At 48.8% G+C, this 27,872-nt stretch overlaps 1 protein-coding gene across 15 annotated transcripts in view; it reads right to left on the bottom strand.

Annotated features, from left to right (window-relative positions):
• Window positions 1-27,872, bottom strand: part of LOC140390360 (ras/Rap GTPase-activating protein SynGAP-like) — a 1,167,003-nt gene that overhangs the window by 220,081 nt on the left and 919,050 nt on the right. For 13 of the 15 annotated variants that reach the window (XM_072475456.1, XM_072475455.1, XM_072475451.1 and 10 more), the window contains 2 exons: window positions 26,871-27,041; window positions 25,614-25,831 (listed from right to left, as the gene is read on the bottom strand). In XM_072475456.1, the coding sequence (XP_072331557.1) occupies window positions 25,614-25,831; window positions 26,871-27,041 (389 nt within the window). The remainder of the gene's footprint in view (window positions 1-25,613; window positions 25,832-26,870; window positions 27,042-27,872) is intronic. The other 2 variants (XM_072475450.1, XM_072475464.1) reach the window with 1 other exon arrangement.

The following is a 27,872-nucleotide window of genomic DNA, read 5'->3' as shown; positions in this document are numbered from 1 at the left end:
CCCGACTCTCGCATTGAAGTCGCTGAGGAGATTCAGCTTGTCTCCCTTTGGGATGCAGGACAGCGATTGGTCGAGGTTGCAGTAGAATGCCCCTTTTGTCTCGTCCGTTGTATCAGGGATGGGGCGTAGGCACTGACCGCTGTGATGTGCTGTTTCTGAACCAGTGTGAGCAGTAGGGTCATGAGGCATTCGCTCACCCTGCAAGGGGGTTTGTTCAGACGTCTGACCACTTTGGTTTTTAAGGCGAAGCCAAAGCCATAGAGATGACATTCTTCTTCTGGTTTGCCTTTCCAAAAAAAGGTGTATCTGCCACCTTGTTCTTTAAGCCGGCCTTCTACCATTCACATCTCGCTCAGGGCAATGTTGTGTTATCGGAGTTCCCGGGCTATGATGGCGGTGCGACGTTCAGGTCTGTTGCCATACTGTCCCAGTGGAACAAGGTCTTGGCCCAGGGAAGTCTGAGGAGACTGGAAACCAGGCTTTGCTGCAGAACCGGGCCTAAACACTCATCATCCTCCAATCATCGCTCAATGTGGGTGGCACTGTGGTTAGCACTGTTGCTTCACAGCGCTAGGGTCCCAGGTTCGATTCCCAGCTTGGGTCACTGGCTGTGTCTGCACGTTCTCCCTGTGTCTGCGTGGGTTTGCTCCGGGTGCTCCGGTTTCCTCCCAAAAGTGGCGAAAGACGTGCTGTTAGGTGAATTGGATATTCTGTGTACCTGAACAGGCACCGAGGGGGTGTTCACAGAAGCTTCACTGCAGTGTTAATGTAAGCCTACTTGTTGCAATAAAGACTATTATTATTATCATCTGCCTGCCGGTGACATCACTTTTAAAGGGTGACGACATTTTCATTTTCCCTCCCCCTTGTGCCTTGCAGTCTCGTCCCTGCTTGCACCGCTCCTCTCGCCCCTGCTTATGCGTTGCCTCTAACTATACTATCTCGATTACGACGACAATTCTTTTTTTACCCCCTACTTGAATGGCATGGTGGTCATAGATCATAGAATTTACAGTGCAGAAGTAGGCCATTCGGCCCATCGGGTCTGCACCAGCTCTTGGAAAGCGCACCCTACCCAAGGTCAACATCTCCACCCTATCCCCATAGCCCAGTAACCCCACCCAACACTACGGGCAATTTTGGACACTAAGGGCAATTTATCATGGCCAATCCACCTAACCTGCACATCTTTGGACTGTGGGAGGAAACCGGAGCACCCGGAGGAAACCCACGCACACACGGGGAGGATGTGCAGACTCCGCACAGACAGTGACCCAAGCCGGAATCGACCCTGGAGCTGTGAAGCAATTGTGCTATCCACAATGCTACCGTGCTGCCCATTGTGGAGTTAGCGGTCTGGCTCATGGGTCACCCTCTGGTGAGCAGCACGCACATGCTGCAGCACACAGGTCGGGGAAGGTACTCCCGAGGCAGAGGCCAGTCACAAATTCCTATTGCCTTCCTCGCGGTTTATATTAACAACCTTTGCTCGCAAGTCCTTACGTTATGCCGATGCCAGTTTTAGTCATATGTCCCATTGGAATTCAATCCGTTTACTGTTCCTAGGGAACAGGATCAGTGCCATACTGGAGTTTTTGCGTTGGGCAGAAGTAATTATACAGGCTTGAGGAAAGCATTGGCCCAAGTAGACAAATAATTGAGAGTAGGACAGTTGAGGAACAATGGCAGATGCTCAGGGAGACATTAAATAGCTCTCAATTAAAATATATTCCTGAGAGGAAGAGGAATTGTAAAATAGAGAAAAATGTTCTATGGCTAAAAAAGGAAATCAAAGAGGACATAAAGGCAAAAATTAGGGAATACCACACTGCAAAAGCTTGTGGTAAACTGGATATTGGGAGAACTTTAAGGTTCAGAAAAAGGCTACTAAAAATAATATCAAAAGAGCCAAGGTGAATTACGAACGGAAACTAGCAGAAAACATAAACACTGATACCAAAAGCTTCCATAAGTATATAAAGACGAAAAGAACAGCTAAAGTAAATGTTGGCCCTTTAGAGGACGATACTGGTGAGCTAATAATGGGAAACACAGAGATGGCGGAGGCACTGAACCATTATTTTGCCTTTGTCTTCACAGTAGAGAATAATAAAAAAATTCCAAAAACTGTAGTTAATGCAGAGGAACTTGGTGCAATAACCACCACTAGGGAGACTATTGAATAAACAAATGGGATTCTATGATTAAAGGCAGATATGTCTCCGGGACCTGATGGCCTAACCCCTAGGGTGTTAAAGGAGGTGGCAGCAGAGATAGTAGATGCATTGGTTATGATATTTCAAAATTCACTGGATTCTGGAAAGGTCCTGGTGGATTGGAAGCATGCTAATGTGATGCCCCATTTGAAAAGGGAGAGAGGCAAAAAGCAGGCAACTATAGATTGGTTAGCTTGACCTCGGAGGTAGGGAAATTGCTAGAATCATTGAGGAGATAACAGAAAATTTGGAAAGACAAAGCTCAATCCACCATTGTCTGCATGGTTTGCATGGTGCTGCTTACCGTCAGCCGAGCAGGATTCTCCAGCAGGTGATTCGGGAGGCAAAGGCAAGGACGGTGGCCCTCCTCCCCATGAAGAGATCTGGCTGTTCCGATACCCTGAAGACTGCCATTCTTGGACAAGGCTCCATCCTCACCCCCACCACCTTGGACATTGCATCGAAGAAGGCTGTTCAAAACCCAACAAGTTCTGGGGCAAGGCCAGAACATATGGGCATGGTTGTCTGGGCCTCCTTAGCACGGTTCACATTTGTCCTCCACCTCCGGGAAGAACCTGCTCATTCGGGTTCTGGTTAAGTGTGCTCTGTGTACCACTTTTATCTTCATTAGGATTAACCCTCCAGATATGGAGGTGGAGTTGACCCTGTGTAGTGCTTCACTCCAGAGTCTCCACCGTATTTCAAACGCCAAGTTCTCCTTGTCCCTTGTCTCGTCCAGTTGGGTGTGGCCTCCCCTTAGAAGTTGCCCGTACATGTCCCCACAGTTCCCTTTCCCTCGGATGTCCGCGCCCAGCAGATCCTCTAGCAGTGATTGGTGGTCGTGGATACATCCTAGTTTCCCTTTATAGGAAGTTTTTGATTTGTAGGCACCTTAGTTTGTTCCCCCATATCAACTGGAATTTTTCTGTCAGTTCCTTGAGCGTTGTCAGTCTGTTGTTGGTCTAAAAGTCTCTGGTGTCCTCACCGTCCTGTCTCCACCTTTTGAAGGTGGCGTCCATAGTCGCAGACGTGAACCTGTGGTTGTTGCAGATGGGGGCCTTGTCAGATATTTTGGTTAACCCAAAATGCTGTCACAGTTGGTTCCATGACCGGAGTGTTGCTACCACCACTGGGCTCGTTGACTATTTATTCGGTGGGGATGGGAGTGCCCCCATGGTCAGGCTCTGGAGGGAGGTCCCTCTGCAGGAACACCCCTCCATAAGCACCCACTTGGCTTTTGGCTCCTTTATCCAACCCTTTACCCTTTCCGCAGTTGCCACCCAGTGGTGATATTGCAGGTTTGGGAGGGCTAGGCCCCCCATGGATCTCGTTCTGTGCAGTACTCTCTTTGGGATCCTTCCTTCCCCACACATCCCACAATCAATTTGTCTAATGAATTGAGAAAGGCCTTGGGGATGTAGATCGGGATGGATCTAAACGGGAAGAGGAACCTGGGCAGTACGTTCATCTTGATCGTCTGCACTTTCCAGTGCAGAGAGAGTGGGAGTGTGTTCTCGTGTTCCATCTCTACAGGTCCTTTGTTTACTTCCATCAGGCTGGTCAGGTTTCACTTGTGGGATCCCTGTCCAGTTATGAGCGATTTGGATCCCCAGGAAGCGGAATTTGTGTCAGGCCTGTTTGAAAGGCAACGCCTCCAGCTTTGCCCCACCCCCTGGTGGGTTTACCGGGAAGATCTCGCTTTGCTTTTGCCCAGGTTACGTTTGTAGCCTACGAAGGCTCCAAACTCTTACAAGAGCACCATGATTCCTTCCATGCTGCTTTGCGTGTCCAAGATGTAGAGGAGCAGGTCATCTGCATAGAGAGAGAGACTGTGTTCTCTGCCTCCTCTCCAGATCCCATTCCAGCTCTTTGCCGCCCAAGCGTGATCACCAGTGGTTCGATTATTAGGGCAAACAGCAGCAGGGATGTTGTGCCTCTGTGCAGCGAAGTACTTAGAGCTAGTGGTATTTGTCCATAGGCTTGCTGTAGGAGCGTTGTACAGGAGTTTCACCCAGACGATGAACCCTATTCCAAGCCCGAACTGCTCTAGTACCTCTATGAGGTACTTCCATTCGACTCTGTCAAAAGCCTTTTCTGCATCCAGGGAGACAATCACCTCAGATGTTCTCTCCCCGGATGGGTTCATGATCACGTTCAGCCTGATGTTCGAAGTTAGCAGTCTACCCTTGACAAAGCCCGTCTGGTCTTCTGCTACCACCTCTAGTACGCAGTTCTCCAGCCCTTTGGCTATGATCTTGGCCAGTATTTCCGCGTCTGCATTTAGCAGCGAGATGGGTCTGTAGGAACCCGCATTCTGTTGGGTCTTTGTCTTTCTTAGGTATCAGCAAAATTGAGGCTCGTGCTGACGTAGGCGGCAGGGTGCCCCTCGCCAATGAATGTGTGAACACCTTCCGCAAGTGCGGGGCCAGTGCTGTCGTGAATATTTTGTGGAAAGTCCGCCGGGAAACCGTCTGGTCCCGGCGCCTTCCCCGCCTGCATAGAGCTGATACTCTCCATGATTTCTCCCAGTTCTTAGCGGTGCTTCCAGGCCCTGTCTCCTGTCCTCCCCCATGACTGGTTTGTCCAGTCCATCAAGGAACTGCTTCATCCTCAAGTCCCTCACTGGAGGCTCAGAGGTATACAGCCCCATAGTAGAAGGTCTCAAATGCGTTATTGACGTTATCCGGCTCCGTTACTAAGTTGCCTTTCTGTCCCTAATCTAGGCTATTTCCCTTATGGCGGCCTGCTTTATCAGCTAGTGAGCTAGCAGTCGGCTGGCCTTCCGTGCTTGTACGCGGTCCTCCATGCCTGACGGAGTTAGTGCACTGCTTTCCTCGTGGAGAGCAGGTCAAAGTCCATCTGCAGCTTTTTGTTCTCCGCCAGGAGCTCTACAGTCGGGGCCTCGGAGTATCGCCGGTCGACCTCCAATATGGAGTCGACTAGCTGTTGCCTAGCCATCCTCATTTCCCTATCTCTTTGTGCTTTGTAAGCAATAATTTCACCCCTGATCACAGCCTCCCAGAACGTGGAGGGTGAGACCTTCCCATTCTGGTTGTTAGTGACATATTAGTCTATGGCCTGTGATATTTTCTCGCAGCAGGCCTTGTCGGCCAGGAGGTACGATACCAATGTCGGGGCGTTGGGCACGACCATCTCCAACCTCAAATCCGTATAATGTGGAGCGTGGTGGGAGGTTACAATCGCAGAATATTCCGCTCTTCCTAGCCCTAGAAGCACCGATTTCCCCACTACAAAGAAGTCGATCCGTGAATATACATTGTGTACTTGGGAGAAGAAGAAGACCTCCTTCTCCCCATGGTAGATGAACCACCATGGGTCCACTGCCCCCAACTGCTCCATGAATGTTCCGAGTTGTTTTGCCATGTTAGAGGTCTTTCCTGTTTTGGGCTTCGGCCTGTCCGTTCATGGGTCCTCTATACAGTTAAAGTCTCCCCCTCATAATCAGTCGGTGTGTATCTATGTTGGGGATTGCGCATGGTCTTCTTTATAAACTCCATGTCATCCCAGTTGAGAGCATACACTTTCACCAGGACTATTGGTGTCCCGTCTAAGACACCACTGACCATGACGTACCGTCCCCCTGGGTCGATAACCATCCTCGTCGCCTTGAAATCCGTCCTCTTATTTAATAGTATGGCTACCTTCATGGCCCTCGTCCCGTAACAGGAATGGTAGGTCTATCCCACCCAACCCTTCCTTACCCGCAATTGGTCCTTCTCCCTCAGGTGCGGCTCTTAGAACATAAGAACTAGGAGCAGGAGTAGGCCACCTGGCCCCTCGAGCCTGCTCCACCATTCAATGAGATCATGGCTGATCTTTTGTGGACTCAGCTCCACTTTCCGGCCCGAACACCATAACCCTTAATCCCTTTATTCTTCAAAAAACTATCTATCTTTATCTTAAAAACATTTAATGAAGGAGCCTCTACTGATTCACTGGGCAAGGAATTCCATAGATTCACAACCCTTTGGGTGAAGAAGTTCCTCCTAAACTCAGTCCTAAATCTACTTCCCCTTATTTTGAGGCTGTGCCCCCTAGTTCTGCTTTCACCCACCAGTGGAAACAGCCTGCCCGCATCTATCCTATCTATTCCCTTCATAATCTTATATGTTTCTATAAGATCCCCCCTCATCCTTCTAAATTCCAACGAGTACAGTCCCAGTCTACTCAACCTCTCCTCGTAATCCAACCCCTTCAGCTCTGGGATTAACCTAGTGAATCTCCTCTGCACACCCTCCAGTGCCAGTATGTCCTTTCTCAAGTAAGGAGACCGAAACTGAACACAATACTCCAGGTGTGGCCTCACTAACACCTTATACAATTGCAGCAGAACCTCCCTAGTCTTAAACTCCATCCCTCTAGCAATGAAGGACAAAATTCCATTTGCCTTCTTAATCACCTGTTGCACCTGAAAACCAACTTTCTGCGACTCATGCACTAGCACACCCAGGTCTCTCTGCACAGCAGCATGTTTTAATATTTTATTTAAATAATAATCCCTTTTGCTGTTATTCCTACCAAAATGGATAACCTCACATTTGTCAACATTGTATTCTATCTGCCAGACCCTAGCCCATTCACTTAGCCTATCCAAATCCCTCTGCAGACTTCCAGTATCCTCTGCACTTTTTGCTTTACCACTTATCTTAGTGTCGTCTGCAAACTTGGACACATTGCCCTTGGTCCCCAACTCCAAATCATCTATGTAAATTGTGAACAGTTGTGGGCCCAACACTGATCCCTGAGGGACACCACTAGCTACTGATTGCCAACCAGAGAAACACCCATTAATCCCCACTCTTTGCTTTCTATTAATTAACCAATCCTCTATCCATGCTACTACTTTACCCTTAATGCCATGCATCTTTATCTTATGCAACAACCTTTTGTGTGGCACCTTGTCAAAGGCTTTCTGGAAATCCAGATATACCACATCCATTGGCTCCCCGTTATCTACCGCACTGTTAATGTCCTCAAAAAATTCCACTAAATTAGTTAGGCACGACCTGCCCTTTATGAACCCATGCTGCGTCTGTCCAATGGGACAATTTCCATCCAGATGCCTTGCTATTTCTTCCTTGATGATAGATTCCAGCATCTTCCCTACTGCCGAAGTTAAGCTCACTGGCCTATAATTACCCACTTTCTGCCTACTTCCTTTTTTAAACAGTGGTGTCACGTTTGCTAATTTCCAATCCGCCGGGACCACCCCAGAGTCTAGTGAATTTTGGTAAATTATCACTAGTGCATTTGCAATTTCCCTAGCCATCTCTTTTAGCACTCTGGGATGCATTCCATCAGGTCCAGGAGACTTGTCTACCTTTAGCCCCATTAGCTTGCCCATCACTACCTCCTTGGTGATATCAATCCTCTCAAGGTCCTCACCTGTCATAGCCTCATTTCCATCAGTCACTGGCATGTTATTTGTGTCTTCCACTGTGAAGACCGACCCAAAAAACCTGTTCAGTTCCTCAGCCATTTCCTCATCTCCCATTATTAAATCTCCCTTCTCATCCTCTAAAGGACCAATATTTACCTTAGCCACTCTTTTTTGTTTTATGTATTTGTAGAAACTTTTACTATCTGTTTTTATATTCTGAGCAAGTTTACTCTCATAATCTATCTTACTCTTCTTTATAGCTTTTTTAGTAGCTTTCTGTTGCCCCCTAAAGATTTCCCAGTTCTCTAGTCTCCCACTGATCTTTGCTACTTTGTATGTTTTTTCCTTCAATTTGATACTCTCCCTTATTTCCTTAGATATCCAAGGTCGATTTTCCCTCTTTTTACCGTCCTTCCTTTTTGTTGGTATAAACCTTTGCTGGGCACTGTGAAAAATCACTTGGAAGGTTCTCCACTGTTCCTCAACTGTTTCACCATAAAGTCTTTGCTCCCAGTCTACCTTAGCTAGTTCTTCTCTCATCCCATTGTAATCTCCTTTGTTTAAGCACAAAACACTAATGTTTGATTTTACCTTCTCACTCCATCTGTATTTTAAATTCCAATTCCTCTTGGAGGAAGACTATGTCAGCTTTCATACTTTTCAGGTGGACGAAGACTCTGGATATTTTCACTGGGTCTTATAAGTCCCAGGTGACTATTCCGATGGTTTTTTTTTTGTCCCCTCCCTCTCGTTCCTGCAGGATCAAGCACATTCCTCCTTGTGGGGGATGCACTGTGGCTTCTCTCTCCTGCACATTTCCCGGTGCTAGGTACCCCACTAGTGTGGTGGCCCCCCTTCCAGGGCTAATTGTGCATTTTCCTGTCGCCTGATCCCTGAGCTTCTTGGCTGCCATTCCACTCATTTTGCTGCACTCGTTCCTATCTTCGAGAGGTTGGTCATGAAGTGCATCAACTCTATACTCCCAGTACGCCTAGATCCACTGCAATTCGCATACCACCGCAACCGGTCCACAGCAGGCGCCATCTCCCTGGCCCTACACTCATCCCTAGAGCATCTCGACAACAAGGACTCCTACATCAGACTCTTATTTATTGACTACAGCTCCGCTTTCAACATCGTAATCCCAGCCAAGCTCATATCAATGCTCCAAAACCTAGGACTTGGCTCCTCACTCTGCAACTGCATCCTCGACTTCCTGACCCACAGACCACAATCAGTAAGAATAAACAATAAAACCTCCTCCACGATAGTCCTCAGCCCTGCAAGGCTGCGTAATTAGCCCCCTACTATACTCCCAATACCCACACGACTGCATGACAAAATTCAGTTCCAACTCCATCTACAAGTTTGCTGACGACACGATCATAGTGGGTCGGATCTCGAACAACGACGAGTCAGAATTCAGGAGGGAAATAGAAAACCTAGTGGAGTGGTGCAACGACAACAATCTATTCCTCAGTGCCAGCAAAACTAAAGAGCTGGTCATTGACTTCAGGAAGCAAAGTACTGTACACACCCCGGTCTGCATCAACGGGGCTGAGGTGGAGATGGTTGATAGCTTCAAATTCCCAGGTGTGCACATCACCAAAAATCTGCCCTGGTCCACCCAAGTCGACGCTCCCACCAAGAGAGTACAATAGTGCCTATACTTCTTCAGGAAACTAAGGAAATTCGGCATGTCCGCACTGACTCTTACAGATGCAGCATAGAAAGCATCCTATCTGGCTGCATCACAGCCTGGTATGGCAACTGCTCGGCCCAAGACCGCAAGAAACTTCAGAGAATCGTGAACACAGCCCAGTCCATCACACAAACCTGCCTCCCATCCATTGACTCTATCTACACCTCCCGTTGCCTTGGGAAAGAGGGCAGCATAATCAAGGACCCCTCCCACCCGGCTTACTCACTCTTCCAACTTCTTCCATCGGGCAGGAGATACAAAAGTCTGAGAACATGCACAAACAGATTCAAAAACAGCTTCTTCCCCGCTGTTAACAGACTCCTAAACAACCCTCTTATGGACTGACCTGATTAATACTGCCCTCCTGTATGCTTCACTCAATGCCAGTGTTTATGTAGTTACGTTGTATACCTTGTGTTACCCTAGTATGTATTTTCTTTTCATTTTCTTTTCTTTTGATGTACTAAATGCTCTGTTTGAGCTGCTCGCAGAAAAATACTTTTCACTGTACCTCGGTACACGTGACAATAAACACATCCAATCCAATCCCCTCTGTCCTTCCTCGTCCCCAGAACGAGGCAGTATAATCCCACGCAAATTGGTCGTTATAGTGGTTCACAGTTGGCAATTCCATCGCTGTCCCTGCTTCTCTAGTCCACTCTCTGAGACAAACTTGTCCGTGTCCGCAGGGGCCATGAAGTGCTCTCTGCCTTGGAACATGACCCAGAGCTTGGCTGGGTACAGCATCCCAAACTTGACACTTTTGTACAGCGCGGCCCTATTAAATTTGGCCCGGCACTTGTCCAGATCAGCTCCAATGTCCTGATATATCTGAATCCAGTGGCCTTCCCAGTTGCAGTTTTTGGATTCGCGCAGCGCAGGATTCGTTTCCGGTCCTGATACTGGTGCATCTTGGCGATTAGCGCCCTTGGCTGTTCCCCAGCTTTGGGCGAAGTGAAGGTGTACTCTGTCAATTTCTGGTGGGTTGGGGAACTATCCCATCCCACCAGGTTGGGCCACATAGTCTGTAGGGTTCCTACCTTCGATCCCTTCCGGTAGGCCCACGATTTGTAGGTTTTGACGCCTTGACCGGTTCTACTGGTCCTCAATTTTCCTTTTCAAATTCCCCTGCATTCCAACCAGCCTTTCCATCTTCTCCAGGGCGATGATCCGGTCGCCCTGGTCCGTTGCAACTTTTTCCAGCTCCTTGATCGTTTCCTCCTGGGCTTCCAGTCACTTTTTTGCCTTATCAAAGGCCACCTGCATGTTCTCCAGAGCTTCGGCAACCGCGCCCTTCACCGTAGCTTGAAGGTCCGACTTCATCTCTACGTGATGCTCTCTCTCAATTCTCTTGAGAGAAACATTCTCCACCCATTTCCTGGTGTGGGGGTGCTTCTTGAGCAGTGGGCCGGTCCCTCTCGCTCTGGCGAGGCCCGAGTATCGCCACCTCATTCATCGGCCAGCTCGGTTGTTTGCTTGTCCAAGCTTTTTCTGCTCCTGGTTTCCACATGTCCTCTGGAATGGCTGCTATTTGGCATTTGTCCTCTTGTCGTGTTGTGGTAGTGGTGTGGGGATGTTTTTTTGGTGTCAGCGGGCTTTTTTGGGCAAAAAGAGCTTATTTTTCAGGTTTGTGGGAGGCGAGCCACGTGATAGAACATACAGTGCAGAGAGTCCATTCGGCCCATCGAGTCTGCACCGACCCACTTAAGCCCTCACTTCCACCCTATCCCCGTAACCCAATAACCCCATCTAACCTTTTTTGGACACTAAGGGCAATTTAGTATGTCCAGTTCACCTAACCTGCACGTCTTTGGACTTCTCAGCACATCACCGTCACCGGAAGCCCACCAGCAAGGTTTAGAATGGAGAACCTCGAGATGTGGTATATCTAGACTTCCAGAAGTTATTTGAAAAGGTGCCGCATTAAAGATTGATCCAGAAGGTGAGATCGCAGGGGATTGGAGGTAGATACTTGATTAGATTGAGGACTGACTGACTGACAGAAAGCAGAGGGTCAGGATAAATGGGTCCTTCTCTGGCTGGCGAACCGTAACTAACGGGGTGCCACAGGGGTCAGTCCTCGGACCTCAACTGTTTACAATCTATATAATTGATATGCAATCATGGACAGAGTGTAACATAGCAAAATTTGCGAATAATACTAAAATACGTGGGAGAGCAAACAAAGAACAGTACAGCACAGGAACAGGCCCTTTGGCCCTCCAAGCCTGTGCCGATCATGATGCCTGTATAAACTAAAACTTTCTGCACTTCTGAGGTCCGTATCTATTCCCATCCTATTCATGTGTTTGTCAAGATGCCTCTTAAACATCGTTATCGTATCTACTTCCACCACCTCCCCCAGCAGCGAGTTCCAGGCACTCACCACTCTGGAAAAAAAACAAAAAAACTTGCTTTGCACATCTCGTCTAAACTTTACCTCTCGCACCGTAAACCAATGTTCCCCAGTAATTGACTTTCCCACCATGGGAAAAAGCTTCTGACTATCCACTCTGTCCATGCCACTCATAAGTTTGTAAACTTCTATCAGGTCACCCCTCAAACCTTCTTCATTCTAGTGAAAACAATCCGACTAGCTAATACCCTCCAGACCAGGCAACATCCTGGTAAACCTCTTCTGTACTGTCTCCAAAGCATCCACATCCTTCTGGTAGTGTGGCAACCAGAATTGTACACAATATTCCAAGTGTAGGTGAACAAAGTTTCTGTACAGCTGCGGCATGATTTGCCAATTTTTATACTCAATGCCCCGACCAACGAAGGCAAGCATGTTGTATGCCTTCTTGACTACCTTATCCATCTGCATTTTCACTTTCAGCGATCTGTGGACCTGTACTCCCAGATCACTTTGCCTGTCAACACTCCTAAGGCAGTGAAGAGGAGATAGAGTTTACAGACGGATATAGATCGGCTGGGAAAATAGGCCAACATTGATAGATGGAGTTTAATGTGGATAAGTGTGAGATTATCCATTATGGTTGGAAAAAGGCAAGTTATTATGTAAATAGAAAGCAGATTCAAAATGCGTCTGGGCAGAGGGATCTGGGTGTTTTTGTTCATGAATCGCAGAAAATCAGTATGCAAGTACAGCATGTAATTAAAAAGGTGAATGGAATGTTAGTGTTTGTGGCAAAGGGACTGGAGTATAAAAGTAGAGAAATGTTGCAGCTGTATAGGGTGTTGGTGAGACCACATCTGGAGTATTGTGCCCAGGTTTGGTCTCCTTATTTGAGGAAGGATGTGGTGGCATTGGAAGCCATTCAGAGGAGGTTCACCAGATTGATTCCGTGCATGAAAGGGTTGACTTATGAGAAGAGATTAAACAGTTTGGGCTTATACTCATTGGAGTTTAGAAGGATGAGAGGGGATCTGATAGAGACGATGAAATACTAAGGAGGGGTTGATAAAGTAAAGGTAGACTAAATGTTCCCCCTTGTGAGGCAATCTAGAACGAGAGGTTGAGAGGCGGTAGATTTAAAACTGAGATGAGGAGGAACTACTTCTCGTGGAGGGTAGTGAATTTGCGGAACTCACTGCCCCATAGTGTGGTGGAGTCTGAACCATTAAATGGTTTCAAGAAGGAGATTAAAGGGATATGGGAAACAGGCAAGGAGGTGGCTTTGAGACAGAAAGAGATCAGTCGTGATTTGTTGAACGGCAGAGCAGGCTTGAAGGGCTGAATTATCTCCTCCTAATTCCTTTATTCCTATGTAACAGCTGCCCAAGTCAGATGTCACTCCTCTGGAAAAGGTTATCCTATTGTTGATGCAGATTTAGAGCCAGAATTTGCAAGTGGAGGTGTCAGCAACATTCCAGCTCCTGCAGCACCTGGAAGAGTCCAAGCACCTTCAGGTGCAGGAGATGGTGTCAACATTGCGTGGCAACCAGGCCAACACTGAAAGGATGGCCGCGTCTGGGGCAAGAAGTCAGAGCCATGTGTCAAGACAACCAAGGCTTGGGTCACACTGTTGTACATGGGTGAGGTTCAGGATAGGAGGGCCAAGTTACAGGCAGACATGTCCCAGGTGCAGATGGACAATGCTGCGGTTCTCCAGAGTTCAACCCACTCACAAAGGGGCATGGGTGAGGCCATCGAGAGCATTGGCCAGGTGCTGACTGACATCAACCAGTCACTGAGGAACATGACCGAGGCACATTCCATTTCTGCTCTGGGGGGGGGGGGGGGGGAGGTGGGAGGAGAGACAGACCATCCAAATCCCTAAATCACATGGTCATCTTGAGCTTGGCTGCTGAGCTACCCTCACCATTCCCCTCCCACCCAGTCTCCCCACTGGCCCCTATTAGTCACCCTGTTAGTGACTTGCACCTGGCCCTTGATGTCAAAGCCTCTATCACTACCCATCACGGCAGCACGATTCACCATATCCGCGCTCATCCCCTTGATTAGACTGCTGATACATGAGGGTTTCCAGATGGGCGAGCTAGCTAGATATCGACATGATCAGGAGACCTCAGAGCATTTCCAGGATATTGGCAGCAGTCAACAGCGTGTTAGTAACACCTAAGGGGTGAGTTCTGCTAGCCTTTTACAGCAGCAATGGAAGGTTCAGCCACTGCACCCTAATCCTGCAGGGGACACCACAAACCCACACTCTTGCCACTAGGTTGGTTGCCACTAGTCCAAGAGCTCCAGGCATACACCCTCCAGCAAGGCCGAAGACATTGAAAAAGGTACTTACCTCAGCTCTGCCAGCTAGCACGGATTTTCCGTAATACGGAAAATCTGCTCGAATACGACAATATGATTTCTTGCGTTAAAATACGACACACCATACTTAAGGAGAGTAATTTAAGCGAGAGGAGGAGTTTTTTTAGCGGGAAGAAAAGAATATTAAGAGGGATCTCCCTATAAAGGGCTGGCTGGTTTTGTGTGTGTGTGTTTGGGGGAGGGGGGCGCGGCGGTGGGGAGAGCTGACTGACAAGTGCATGCATTCCTCCCTGAACGTTTCGCTATTCAGCATTCACTGTAGAGACTGGTTTCCTTTGCGACGGCTGCTGCCGGACCTGTGCGTAGTCCCCACGCTCTCATCTCCCCACGCCCCACTTCCCGCTCGCACACTCTACAGAGCATGCATGCGATCCTTCACGCGGTCTCGCATAGAGGTGCCAGTACAACCCTTTATTGCGATTTGAAAAATCACGTTGTGGGTCGATTACACAATCACACGTGTTGACTATCTACATCATCGAAGGCCTGTACAGCATTGAAAATTGTATGGTGTGATGTGATGCAATTTTAAAATGTTTGGTAGTTGTTAGGGAGGTAGCCTTTGGTTCTATTGTGCTCTCTGGGAATCAGGAATCCATCCTTAATCATTTATAACTCATAAATGGGTAATTTAAATCCTGCTGCATTGTTCACTGTGCAGTATTGTAGCATTTTTCATTATTAGATTGACTGAATGTTTGACACTTAATTTGAAAACACCCACTCATGATGTACATCTATGTAACAGCATTAGATTTGCATTTTCCATTCCTGTTTTAGATTTGTACTTCAGATTGGTGGGCATGTTTTCTTTGAAATGAAAATACAGGTTTTACTGCCAAAATACTGATTTTTGGAATCTGGAATACTGATTTCTGTTGGAAATGTCTGGTGGCTCTGTGACCTCCTTACTCCCACTTAAAGGCCATGGTACCACAACCTCGTTTGTAAATACTTGCACCAATTCACTTCCGTGACACCCCTGGCTGGGAGGGGCAGAGCATAACATGAGATTTGCTAGGAATTCGGGCTATGAACCCATTACTTGCATTCAAGTGAATGCATATGAGGCCTTTGCATGTTCCTGCCAACGCGGGCCATGAATCCAGTTATAGTCGGCGGGGCGGGACCCAAGATTGAGGACAGGTCTGCCACCTGGCGCTAATCTCATTTTTGAGCCGACGCCGGATTCTCCGCCCGATCAGGATTCCCGACAAAGCTAGCTGGTAATATAAAAGATTTTTTTTCTTCAATTTATAAAAGGTAAGAGAGAAGCAAAAATAGACATCAGACCACTGGAAAATGTGGCTGGAGAGGTAATAATAGGAAACAAAGAAATGGCAGAGGAACTGAATAGTTACTTTGCATCAGTGTTCAAGGTGGAAGATTAATTAAGGGGATCAGGGGTTATGGGGAGAAGGCAGGAGAATGGGGGTGAGAAAAATATCAGCCATGATTGAATGGCGGAGCAGACTAGATGGGCCGAGTGGCCCCTATGTCTTACGGTCTTAGACACCAGTGGGATGCCAGAGCTCCAGGAGAATCGGGGCAGAGGTTAGTGCAGTGCCCATCACTATGGAGAAGGTTCTGGGGAAAGAAGGAGATAGCGGAGGAGATTGTGGAGGCATTGTGGTGATCTTTCAGGAATCACTCGAGGCAGGGAGGGTCCCGGAGGACTAGACACGGGAAATTATAGGCCGGTTAGCCTGACTTTGGTCATTGGTAAGATTTTAGAGTCCATTATGATGAGATTGCAGAGTACTTGGAAGTGCATGATAAAATAGGACCGAGTCAGCACTGCTTCGTCAAGGGGAGATCATGTCTGACAAATCTGTTACAGTTCTTTGAGGAGGTAACAAGGAAGTTAGATAAAGGAGAATCAGTGGACGAGATTTATTTAGATTTCCAGAAAGCATTTGATGAGGTGCCGCATAAGAGACTATTAAATAAGTTAAGAGCCTATGGTGTTAAGGGTAAGATCCTGGCATGGATAGAGGATTGGCTGACTGGCAGAGGCAGAGAAGGGGGATAAAGGGGTCTATTTCAGAATGGCAGCTGGTGTGCCTCAGGGGTCGGTGCTGCGACCACAACTTTTCACCATATACATTAATGATCTGGAAGAAGGAACTGAAGGCACTGTTGCTAAGTTTGGAGATGATATAAAAATCTGTAGAGACAGGCAATATTGAGGAAGCAGGTGGGCTGCAGAAGGACTTGGTCAGGCTAGGAGAGTGGGCAAAGAAGTGGCAGATGGAATACAAAGTGGAAAAGTGTGAGGCTATGCACTTTGAAAGGATGAATGGAGGCATAGACTATGTTCTAAATGGGGAAATCCTTCGGAAATCAAAAGCACAAGGGTACTGGGGGTCCTTGTTCAAGATTTTCTTAAGGTTTATGCGCAGGTTCAGTCAGCAGTTAGGAAGGCAAATGCAACGTTAGCATTCATGTCGAGAGGGCTACAATACAAGACCTGGGGTGTACTTCTGAGGCTGTATAAGGTTCTGGTCAGACCCCATTTGGAGTATTGTGAGCAGTTTTGGGCCCCGTATCTAAGGAAGGATGTGTTGACCTTGGAAAGGGTCCAGAGGTGGTTCACAAGAATGATTCCTGGAATGAAGTGCTTGTCGTATGAGGAACGGTTGAGGACTCTGGATCTGTACTTGTTGGAGTTTAGAAGGATGGGGGGGGATCTTATTGAAACTTATAGGATACTGCGAGGCCTGGATAGAGTGGATGTGGAGAGGATGTTTCCACTTGTCGGAAAAGCTAGCACCAGAGAACACCATCTCAGACTAAAGGGACGAACCTTTAAAACTGAGATGAGGAGGAATTTCTTCAGCCAGAGGGTGGTGAATCTGTGGAACCTTTTGCCGCAGAAGGCCATGGAGGCCAATCACTGAATGTCTTTAAGATAGAGATAGATAGGTTCTTGATTAATAAGGGGATCAGGGGTTATGGGGAGAGGGCAGGGGAATGGGGATGAGAAATATATCAGCCATGATTGAATGGCGGTGCAGACTCGATAGGCCGATCGGCCAAATTCTGCTCCTATATCTTATAGTCTTAGCGGGGGGGAAGTGGGCAATTACGCCCAGAGTTTTTTAAATATATTAAAGAACCCAATTCATACTTCTGGTGGCGGCTATACTCCGAGTGGTTGCATAGTTGGCAGCTCCCGCTCATGGTGGTCTTTTTGTGGCCTTGATGCCTGTTTGTCGCAGGAAGTTTGTCGGAAAAAGGTGCTGAAGTGAGAGTTGAAGAGAGTGACTCCTAGTTTATGGAGCTGCCCGGAAAAAAGTGAACCAGTTGGTTGAGGCGAGTGAGGAGCGGACAACGCACGCCGAGATGGCGGACGGGCAGTTTCTGGCGCTGCCGGCTCAGTGGTCGATGTTCCAGTTGGTGAGCTTCCTGAATGAGAAGTTTACTCAACAGTGGAAAGAAAGTTTGGAGGACCTGGCCCGGGCGGTAGACTCGATCAAGGCGGTGGTTGACCATGTTGATGAGACTGGCAGCCCAGGGACAGGCGATCCAGAGGTTGGAGGAGCTGGCGGGGAGCATGTGGAATAGTCCACCTCGATGGCAACATAGATTGGGCTGATGCGTGACCAGCAAAAGTGACTGCTGGAGAAAGTGGAGAACTTGGAGAATCATTCTCGGAGGCAGAACATCCGGATCGTGGGTCTACCGGAGGGAATCGAAGGATCGGGTGTGGGTGTGTATGTTGGGAAGATGATGAAGAAGCTGCTTGGGGAAGGTGCGTTTGACTGGCCGTTGGAGATGGATCAGGCCCACAGGGCACTGACGCGCCATGCCAGGGGGGTAAGCCGCCGAGGGAAACGGTGGTACGATTGCATTGGTTCCTGGACACGAAACACATCATGAGGTGGGCCAGGCAGACGAGACAATGCAGTTGGGAAGGGGGCGAGATTCGGGTGTACTAAGACCTGGGAGCAGAGCTCGCAAAGAGGAGGGCGAGCTTTAATAAGGTCAAGTCGGCCTGTACAAGAAGGGAGTTAAGTTTGATTTACTGCACCCGGTTCGCCTATGGCTGACCTATGGGGGCCAGGAGTTGTACTTTGGTTTGACGGAGGAGGCAGCGGACTTCGTGAAGGAGAATGGACTGGCATGGGAAGGAGGACCTTTAAATTTGATTGAGGAGAACAGAACTATGTTGTAAAAAACTTTGGGTTTGTGTTGTTTGTTTATCTTTCGTTTGTTCCATTTTATTGGTTCTGTTTGGGGTTAGGCCGGGTTACAGTGCTCTGTTAAGGGATATGGGGTGGGTCTCTGTGTTCGGACCGTGGGAGGGATTGTTTGTTTGTTTTTACTTCTTGCCTTTGTTCTGACTGTTTGCATTAAGTGTGAGGGGAGGGGAATCTGTGGGGGGTAGGATGCTCGGCGTCATGGGTGGGGGCTGCCAGGCTAGCTGGGTGGGCTAGTTCACAGAAGCAAAGTGGGGGGTGAGCTGAAGATCGATGTGGGGGAGGAGGAGGCTTGATAACGGTAGTTGCCAGAGGGCGGGCCGGGGAGTTGCGGGACATGGCCTCAGACTCGCCTAGGAGAGGTTATGGTTGATCGGCAGGGGAGGGGGTGGGGTGCCCCCGGCCAGGCTGGTCACGTGGAACATTCGCGGAACATGGGCCAGCCCGTGTGTTCGCGCACTTGAGGCAACTGAAGGCAACGTGGCTATGTTGCAGGAGACACATCTGAAGGTGGGTATCAGATTAGGTTAAGGAAGGGGTGGGTTGGACAGGTTCCATTCGGGATTAGACTTTAAAACGAGGGGGGTGGCGATCTTGGTTCATAAGCGGGTGGCATTCGAGGTGGGGAATATAGAAGCGGACCCGGGGGGGGTTTAGATATGTTATGGTTAGTGGGAAGCTGGAGGGAATGGCCGTGTTATTGGTGAATATATATGCCCCGAACTGGGATGACGTTGAGTTTGTTAGATGGGTACTGGGGATGATCCTGGACCTAGATTCACATCGACTGACTATGGAGGGGCGGGGGGGGGGGGGGGGGGGGAGAGATTTCAATACGGTCCTGGATCCTGGTCGAGTTGTAGATCTGGGAAGGTATCAGCTGTGGCAAAGGAACTCCGGACGTTCATGGAGGGGGTCGATCCGTGGAGATTTGGGAGACCGAGGAGTAAGGAGTTTTTGTTCTACTCCCATGTGCATAAGGTGTATTCCCGAATAGACTTTTTTGTTATGGATAAGACGCTGCTGGCTGAGGTGGTAGATGATGAATATTCAGCAATAGTGGTGTCAGACCACGGCCCGAACTGGGTGGACTTGCAAGTCAGCAAAGGAAACGCCCAGCGCCCGCAATGGAGGTTGGATTTGGGGCTGCTAGCAGAGCAGATGGTGTGTGAACGGGTGAGGGAGGCCATTCGGGGATATATAAGGATCAATGACACGGGTGAGGTTTTGGCAGGGGTGGTTTGGGAGGCATTGAAGGTGGTTATTAGGGGGAATTCATCTCAATTCTGGCCCATAAGGAGAAGGCTGAGCAGACTGAGTTGGACAGATTGGGGGGGGGGGAAAGTTTACAGGTGGATAGGAGGTACGCGGAGTCTCCGGATGATGGGCTTTTGAAGGAGCGTCAGAGACTGCAGCTGGAATTTGGGCTCTTGTCCACAGGTAAGATGGATAAACAGCTGAGGAGGGTAAAGGTGTATGAATATGGGGAAAAAGCCATCAGGATGCTGGCACACCAGCTGAGAAACAGGAGTTGGCGAGAGAGATTGGGAAAGTGAAGGATACATTGGGGGGGGGGGAGGGGGGGAGGGGAAGGGGGGGTGAATGATGTGTTTCGGTATGAAGTGTTTTTGGGGGGGGTTGGAGTTCCCGAGGATAGATGAGGAGTTGGTGGAGGATTTGGGAGCCCCAATTGGGCTTGGGGAGGTTATAGACGGGTTGGGGGTGATGCAATCGGGTAAAGTCCCGGGACCTGACTGATACCGGGTTGAGTTTTATAAAAAGTTTTCCGGGCTGTTGGGGCCGCTCCTGGTAAAGGCTTTTAATGAGTCAAAGGAGCTGGCAGTGCTCCCCCAACATTATTGCAGGTATCGAGTTCCCTTATTTTGAAGCGGGATAAGGATCCAGGGATCTGTGGGTCGTATAGGCCAATCTCCCTGCTAAATGTGGACGTGGAATTGCTGGCAAAGATCTTGGCCACACGCATAAAGGATTGTGTTCCGGGGGTAATAGGGGAGGACCAGACGGAATTTGTGAAGGAACAACACCTGACGTTCAAAATGAGATGGCTCCTAAATGTAATAATTTAAAAAAATATAAATTTAGAGTAACCAATTCATTTCTTTTCCAATTAAGGGATAATTTAACATGGCCAATCCATTTACCCTGCAGATCTTTGGGTTGTGGGCATGTGACCCACGCATACATGAGGAGAATGTGCAAACTTCACACGGACAGTGACCCGGGCCAGGATTGAACCTGGGTCTTCGGTGCCATGAGGCAGCAGTGCTAACCACAGCTCCACCATGCCACCCTGCACCCAGAGTTAGCAAGCTAAATTCTCCCGAAAATGTCAAAATGTAGCCTCCAGTGGGAAACGATGTGTGATTGCCCCGAGCGATGAACACGATCCAAATCGATCGCAGTCCACCCACACTTGGAATTTTTTTGGGTGGGGAGGGGGGCGTGGCTGGGCCTAAACATGCTGCCAAGCCCTGCTTCACAGAGATCGGGGCACCCTATTGAAGGGCGCCCCGATCTCAAAATGTGTCTGGGCAACATTGTCAGTTTCAGCCCACCCCAAGTGAGTGACATCCTGCTATGTGGTCACCATATGCACTGCCCTCTGCAGTGCCACCCTGGCTTCCGGACCCTGGCAGTGACAGGTTGGCACTGCACTGCCATATCCCCAACCACCCAGAGACTCCAGTGTCCTCCGAGCCTCCTCAGCACGGCCATCCTGTCTGGTCCATGGCATGGGGACCAGTAGTGAAGAACGGCTTCACGCTGCAGCGGAGTTGTTGGGGGAAGGGTGGGGGTGGCAGGGTGGGGGAAGGGGGAGGGGGGGGGGGGTGGTGAGAGATAGAATACTAGGAGACAAAAGAATCCGGCTTCAAACTGTCCCGGCATATTAAATTGGTGATTTTAATATGCTACTCTGGTTCACGGCCTGTGAGGGCGCGAACCAGATTATGTAAATTGAAGCGGGCCGGAGCATCACACCTGCCGCCAACCCAATTAAAGGGCTCGCCTGCTATTATCCTGACATAATGGGAATTGGCCGGGCGCAACGGGGTCGGAGAATCGCACTCATGTTTCAGATTAACGACCATTCATTAGGTCATCGACCTGAAACGTTAAGTCCTATTGGTTAGGTTCAGATGCAGCACAGATTAGATACAGAGTAAAGCTCCCTCTACACCGTCCCATAAAAGATTTCCAGGACAGGTACAGCACGGGGTTAGATACAGAGTAAAGCTTCCTCTACACTGTCCCATCAAACACACTCAGGGCAGGGCCACTTAGGTGGCCGTGACATCTATCTTTATGAAGTGCTTTTGAGAGGTTGGTCATGAGACACATCAACTCCATACTACCAGAATGCCTTGGGCCACTGCAATCTGCATACCGCCACAATCGGTTCACAGCAGTCGCCATCTCCCTGGCCCTACACTCATCCCTGGAGCATCTTGCTCTTATGTCAGACTCCTATTCATTGACTACAGCTCCGTCTTCAACACCATAATCCCAGCCAAGCTCATATCAAAACTCTAAAACCGAGATCTTGGCTCCTCCCTCTGCAACTGGATCCTCGACTTCCTGACCCATAGACCACAATCAGTAAGGATAAAAAACGACATCTTCTTCAAGATAGTCCTCATTACCGGGGTCCCGCAAGGCTGCGTACTTAACACCCTACTATACTCCCTTTACACACACGACTGTGGCAGAATTCAGCTCCAACTCCATCTACAAGTTCGCTGATGACACGCCACAGTGAGTCTGATCTCAATCAATGACAAGTCAAGAGTACAAGAGGGAGCTAGAGGAGCTCGAGAACCTAGTGGCATGGTGCAACGACAAAAAACTCCCTCAACGTCAGTGAAACTAAGGAGCTGGTCATTGACTTCAGAAAGCAAAGTGTCGTACATACCCCTGTCTGCATCAATAGTGCCGAGGTGGAGATGGTTGACAGCTTCAAATTCCTCGGTGTGCACATCGCGAACAATCTTTCCTGGTCCACACATTTCGAGGCTACGACCAAGAAAGCACAACAGTGCCTATAGTTCCTCGGTAAACTCAGGAAATTCGCATTGACTCTTGCCAATTTTTACAGATGCACCATAGAAAGCATCACAGCTCGGTTTGGCAACTGCTCAACCTAAGAGCGTAAGAAACTACAGAGTGCTGTGAACACAACCCGGTCCATCACACAAACCTGCCTCTCATGCATTAACTCTGTCGACATCTCCTTTGCCTTGGGAAGCGGGCAGCATAATCAAAGACCTCTCCCACCTGGATTATTCTCTCTTCCAATCTCTTCCATCGGGCAGAAGATACAAAAGTCTGAGAAAACTCACTAACAGATTCAAAAACTGCTTCTTTCCCGCTGTTACCAGACTCCTGAATGACCCTCTTATGGACTGAACTGATCTTTCCACGTATCTTCACTACTCTAGCACTACACTCTGTATGGTTCACCCGATGGCTATGTCCATCTATTTACATTGTGCATTTATCGTATGTCCGATGCTTTTCATGTATGGAATGATCTGCCTGGACTGTACCCAGAACAATACTTTTCACTGTGCCTCGGTACACGTGAGAAATCTAAATCTAATCTACAGCACGAGGTAGATAAAGAATAAAGCTCCCTCTACGCTGTCCCATCAAACATTCCAAGGTTTGATACAGCAATTGTTCCAGCAACGTGATTAGATTATAAATAAAACATGAATCCAGCATCCAAACTCATCTTGAGAATGAAAAGAATCTCCCTGGAGGAGGATGTCGTACTCGCAGTAAATCCAGCCCATTACTCTACAATTACCCCACAAGTTTAATGTTGACACAAAGCATGCATACACTGTTGTGCATCTAATCCGCCCTGTTTTTGACTTGGCACACTGACTTCATCCAGAGTTCTGTGGAAGCTATGTTGTGTTGCAAGCAACCTCGATAATGGTGAGTGTGTGGAATTTGCTACCACAGGGAATGATTGAAGAGAAAAGTATAGATCCATTTAAGGGAAAGTTGGATGAAATGAGAAGAATTGAGGTTATACTGATAGAGTTGGACGAGGAAGATTTGGAGAAGGTTTGAGTGAAGCATAAATGCTGGAATTGAGCTGAATGGATATACAGCATAGAAACAGGCCAATGTAATTGAATGTTCCTTGGGTGGGTGTTGGGCAAAAATGAGATCAAACTCTGGGCAGTGCCCTCTTTGGAGATTTTGGTTAGGATACACTGTACCAACTTATTTCTATTTTTGGAATGTGGGTGTCGCTGGCCAGGCCAAAGTTATTGCCCACACCTAGTTGACCTGAAGAAGGTGGTGGTGTACCTCTTTGTGAACCATTGCAGTTCATGCCATAGAGTCCTAGAGCTGTGACAAAGGTGCTCCAGGGGCGAAGGTGCTCCAAGAAGGAAGTTTATTGTTTATAAATTGCTCTCTGGGCCACTTTGGAAGCAGTTAGATTTCAAACATACTGGAGTTACATATAGGCCAGGTTGGGTAAGAACTGCAGGTTAACAATATTAGTGAACTGGTCGGCATCGAAGCGTATGGAGGCGGCTTCACGCAAGGGCACCAGTTTAGGGGCGTTGGTAACTGTTCCCGCCGGCAGGGTACTCCACCAGCCCCGTGGTGGTGGCGGCCCTGAGAGTCTGGGGGCAACGGAGGAGACATGTGGGAGTAGAGGGAGCATCAGTCTGGTCCCCAATCTATAATAATCACCGGTTTGCCCCGAGAAGTATGGATGGGGGGTTCCGGATATGGCGGAGAGCAGGGATTGAGAGGATGGGGGATATGTTTATAGAGGGGAGCTTTCCGAGTATGAGGGCACTGGAGGAGAAGTTTGGGTTGGCGAGGGGAAACAAATTCAGGTATCTGCAGGTGCAGGACTTCCTATGTAAACAGGTGTCAACCTTCCCACTCCTACTGCTAAGGGGGATTCAGGACAGGGTAGTTTCCAGAGGGTGGGTAGGAGAAGGGAGCATCTCGGACATTTACAAGGAACTTATGGGGTCAGAGGAGACAGACTGAGGAGCTGAAACAAAAGTGGGAAGAGGAGTTGGGAGGAGAGATAGAGGATGGTCTATGGGCAGACGCGTTGAGTAGAGTCAACGCGTCCACAACATGTGCCAGGCTCAGCCTGGTACAATTCAAGGTCGTTCACCGAGCTCACATAACTGTGGCCCGGATGAGCAGATTCTTTGGGGTGGAAGACAGGTGTGCAAAATGTGCGGGAGGACCAGCGAACCATGTCCACATGTTCTGGGCATGTCCGAAGCTGAGGGGATTTTGGAAGGGGTTTCCAGATGTCATGTCCACGGTGTTAAAAACAAGGGTGGCGCTGAGTCCAGAGCTGGCGATTTTCGGGGTGTCGGAAGACCTGGGAATCCAGGAGGAGAAAGAGGCAGACGTTCTGGCCTTTGCTTCCCTGGTAGCCCGGAGACGGATATTATTAGCTTGGAGGGACTCAAAGCCCCCGAAGTCGGAGACCTGGCTATCGGACATGGCTAGCTTTCTCTGTTTGGAGAAAATCAAGTTCACCTTGAGAGGGTCAATGTTAGGGTTCGCTGGAGGTGGCAACCATTCATCGACTTCTTTGCGGAAAATTAATCGTCAGCAGAAGGCGGGGGGGGGGGGGGGGGGGGGGGTTAGTTTAGCTTGGAGTAGGGGGTTAATAATAGGTGGGACCTGTAAGGGAGGGAGACGGCTTTTGCACTATGTTTATAGTTTCATGTACATTGTTTATTGTGTTGTTATAATACCAAAAAAACCTCAATTAAATGTTTATTGAAAAAAAACAATATTAGTGAACTGATTCATTTTTTTTTTTAAACCAGCCTTTTTCTAGATTGTTTTGAACCCATTTCCTGGTGCGTCGCACCCTTGCCGGCAGTGGGGTTCTCTGTCCCGGCAGCCGGCCAATGAGGTTTCCGATTGCGGGCACCCCCATGCTGTCGGGAAATCCGCGGTCATGAGTGCGCTGCCCGCGAAACGTAGGATCCTGCCGACGAAGAATCCAGTCCATGTTCTCTGGATTATATGTCCAGTAATATAACCATTATACCATCATATCTGACTGGGGGTATACCATTGTGCTGAGTAGTGCCTTGTAGGAGATGGGCATGCTTTGGGAAATCAGAATGTGAACCATTCATCATACTGAGCCTGCTCCGTTCGCCGCAGCATTTCAGTTGAGTTTCTGGTCAGTGGTGATCCCCCTAGGATGTGGGTCAGCGAGGGAATTTGGCGATACTAATGTCATTAAACATCACTGGCCCTGAAAGTTTCTGGGCCAAAAAAATGGTTAAGTTGGCTGTTCGCTGTTTACCTATTGATAATGCCTTTGATCTGGCTGTCCTTCTCTTCCTGCTGCCGGCGCAGACGAGTCTCACTCTCATCCAGGCGTGACTGGTATTCTCGCAGGATTTTCCCTGTCTGCTCCTCCTGTGACATCAGCCTCCGCTCGTACTCCTCCAGCTTACGGTTCGACATCTGCAGCCGTTCCTTCAGGGAAAGAATCTCCTCCTCATACTGGGTCTGTTGCCCCTGCGGAAATGGGTCACAGGGGGAATAGATGACACACAACCTGTCACATCATGACACGACCACGGGGGTGGAAGTGGGGGGTGCCTGGTTACGTTGGCGCTCACCTTTCTGCCACATATGGTGTGCAGACTGACTTATTTTAGGCAGGGAGCCTTCAAGAGCTGCGACTTTCATAGTTTGGCTGTGGTTGTTTCTCAGGCGAGTCGAAAGGCTGCACCCTGGCGGCCACAGTCTACCTCTGAATCTAGATGCCTGGGTTCCCCATCAACCACTGTGTCACCTCATGTATGAGCTGCCATCCAAGTTAAGGCCGAAAGTGATTAATAAGACACAAAGGGCCTGCTTTCCTTGTAAAATTCGACAAGCATGATAATTTCGGGAATAGCATAGCCTAGAAATCAGCTGATGCTACCCCCTTTTAATGCTTGTGTTATAGTAAATAGTCCAATCTGGATGTCAGTATATGGAAAGGCAGGTCTTAAAACATAATTGAATGTGGGGTCAGGAGGCGCAAGAGGTGCTCCTCTTGATCCCACACTAAAGCCACTGGCCACCATTCTTCACCTTCTCGGGTCTCACTCTGATGATCACTTCCGTTTCTGGTTTGCCCCTCCGTCCCCAATTCGCTCAGTTGCCTCCTACTCGCTATCACATATAGTCTCTCTCAGCTGCCTACCTTTTCAATAGTTTCACTCTCCTATGCTTCCCTTCTTGATCCCTTCCTCCTCCACTGTTCGCATTGATTGTCTCCGCCGTAAATTGTTCCCGTCGCCTGATCGCCCTCTTGTCCAATTTCTCCCCTCTTGGTCAACTTACTAATTGTTGGCTTCTCCCTTGCCTTCCTACATGACTTGCCTAACCTGGTGACGTAGTAACTCCAAAATTCAGATTGTGAGCTGCCTTGGGACAGCCAGCAGGTCGTCACAGTGCATCGCTCTGATGTTAAGGGTGGGCCTCAGGAAAACCTCTAATTTTTGCTCTCGTCGCCATTCTAACCCCAACACACCAAGCCTCCTTGCCAATACAGACCCATTTTCACCTTGTCAAGTCTGCTCTCATCCATCGACTTGGAGTATTCCCTTAATTTGTACTCTTCCCGTTCCAGGTGCGAGCTTTCGATGTCTGCAGAAAGGTGAGTCATGTTGGTCACCCACGCCACAGTGCGCTCTGATGGGGTGACGGGGTGAAGAGTCGAGGGTGAATGGGAGGCCTGGGGGACAAAAGAAGATGTAATTTAGGAAGCGGCTTACATCACGTTGAAAGTTAAAATGGGCTCTGACACCTTGTATGCGGTGTTGCCCTTTTCCTCCTGTGCACTGGCTTGCCTTTTGGTCATGTGACACCCAGAACCAAACTTCATGGATACCTGAGAATTGAGACTGCACGACTGGGTAGACATCTGGCCAGTCAAATGGGAACTTGGGGATGAGATGGTGGTTGGGGGTGGCTTGAGAAGGAGAGAATGGAGTGGGAAGGATCTTGTTCCACTTGTGTTCCCTGCACTTTATAGGGGAGGCGGGGGCTTCCTGTCCCTTCTGCCAATTCCATTAGAAGAGGTGGTGCTGACACGATACCGCGACCCAAACAGAAGCTCTGCCAACTCCTCCCACAGTGCCACCCTCCACCACTCTCCCAAAAATCTATAGGTTCAATTTTCCCTTTTTGAGACAGTGTGTTGCAGCGGACGAGAAAGGTGGTGTTGAAGCCGCTGGCCCCATCAGTGTCAATCGCCGCCATATTGCTAGCAATTTAATAATAAAGTCCAGGGGGCGGGTCCCATGACATCATGCTGGTGGGTAAGGCTCTGATTGAGCTAACCCTGCCAGCAACTTCAGTTTTTAAAAGTTCAGGGCACCATTTATAAAGGCTGCCCCGGTACACGGAAGTAAAAATAGAACCCCCGCCCCAGCATTGCCAGTGAGCAGTACCGTGGAAGTGCCAGGGTACTACTCGGGCATGACCCTCTTCCTCCAAGCAATGTACTCACCTGACGGCCTCCGGCAGGTCTACCGTCAGGTGCTCACCACTGAAGACCAGTTGA

The sequence above is a fragment of the Scyliorhinus torazame genome, chromosome 14 (genome assembly GCF_047496885.1).
Source record: "Scyliorhinus torazame isolate Kashiwa2021f chromosome 14, sScyTor2.1, whole genome shotgun sequence".
NCBI lineage: Eukaryota > Metazoa > Chordata > Chondrichthyes > Carcharhiniformes > Scyliorhinidae > Scyliorhinus > Scyliorhinus torazame.
Note: the sequence above shows the minus strand (reverse complement) of the source record. Positions and strands in the feature narration are given on the sequence as shown.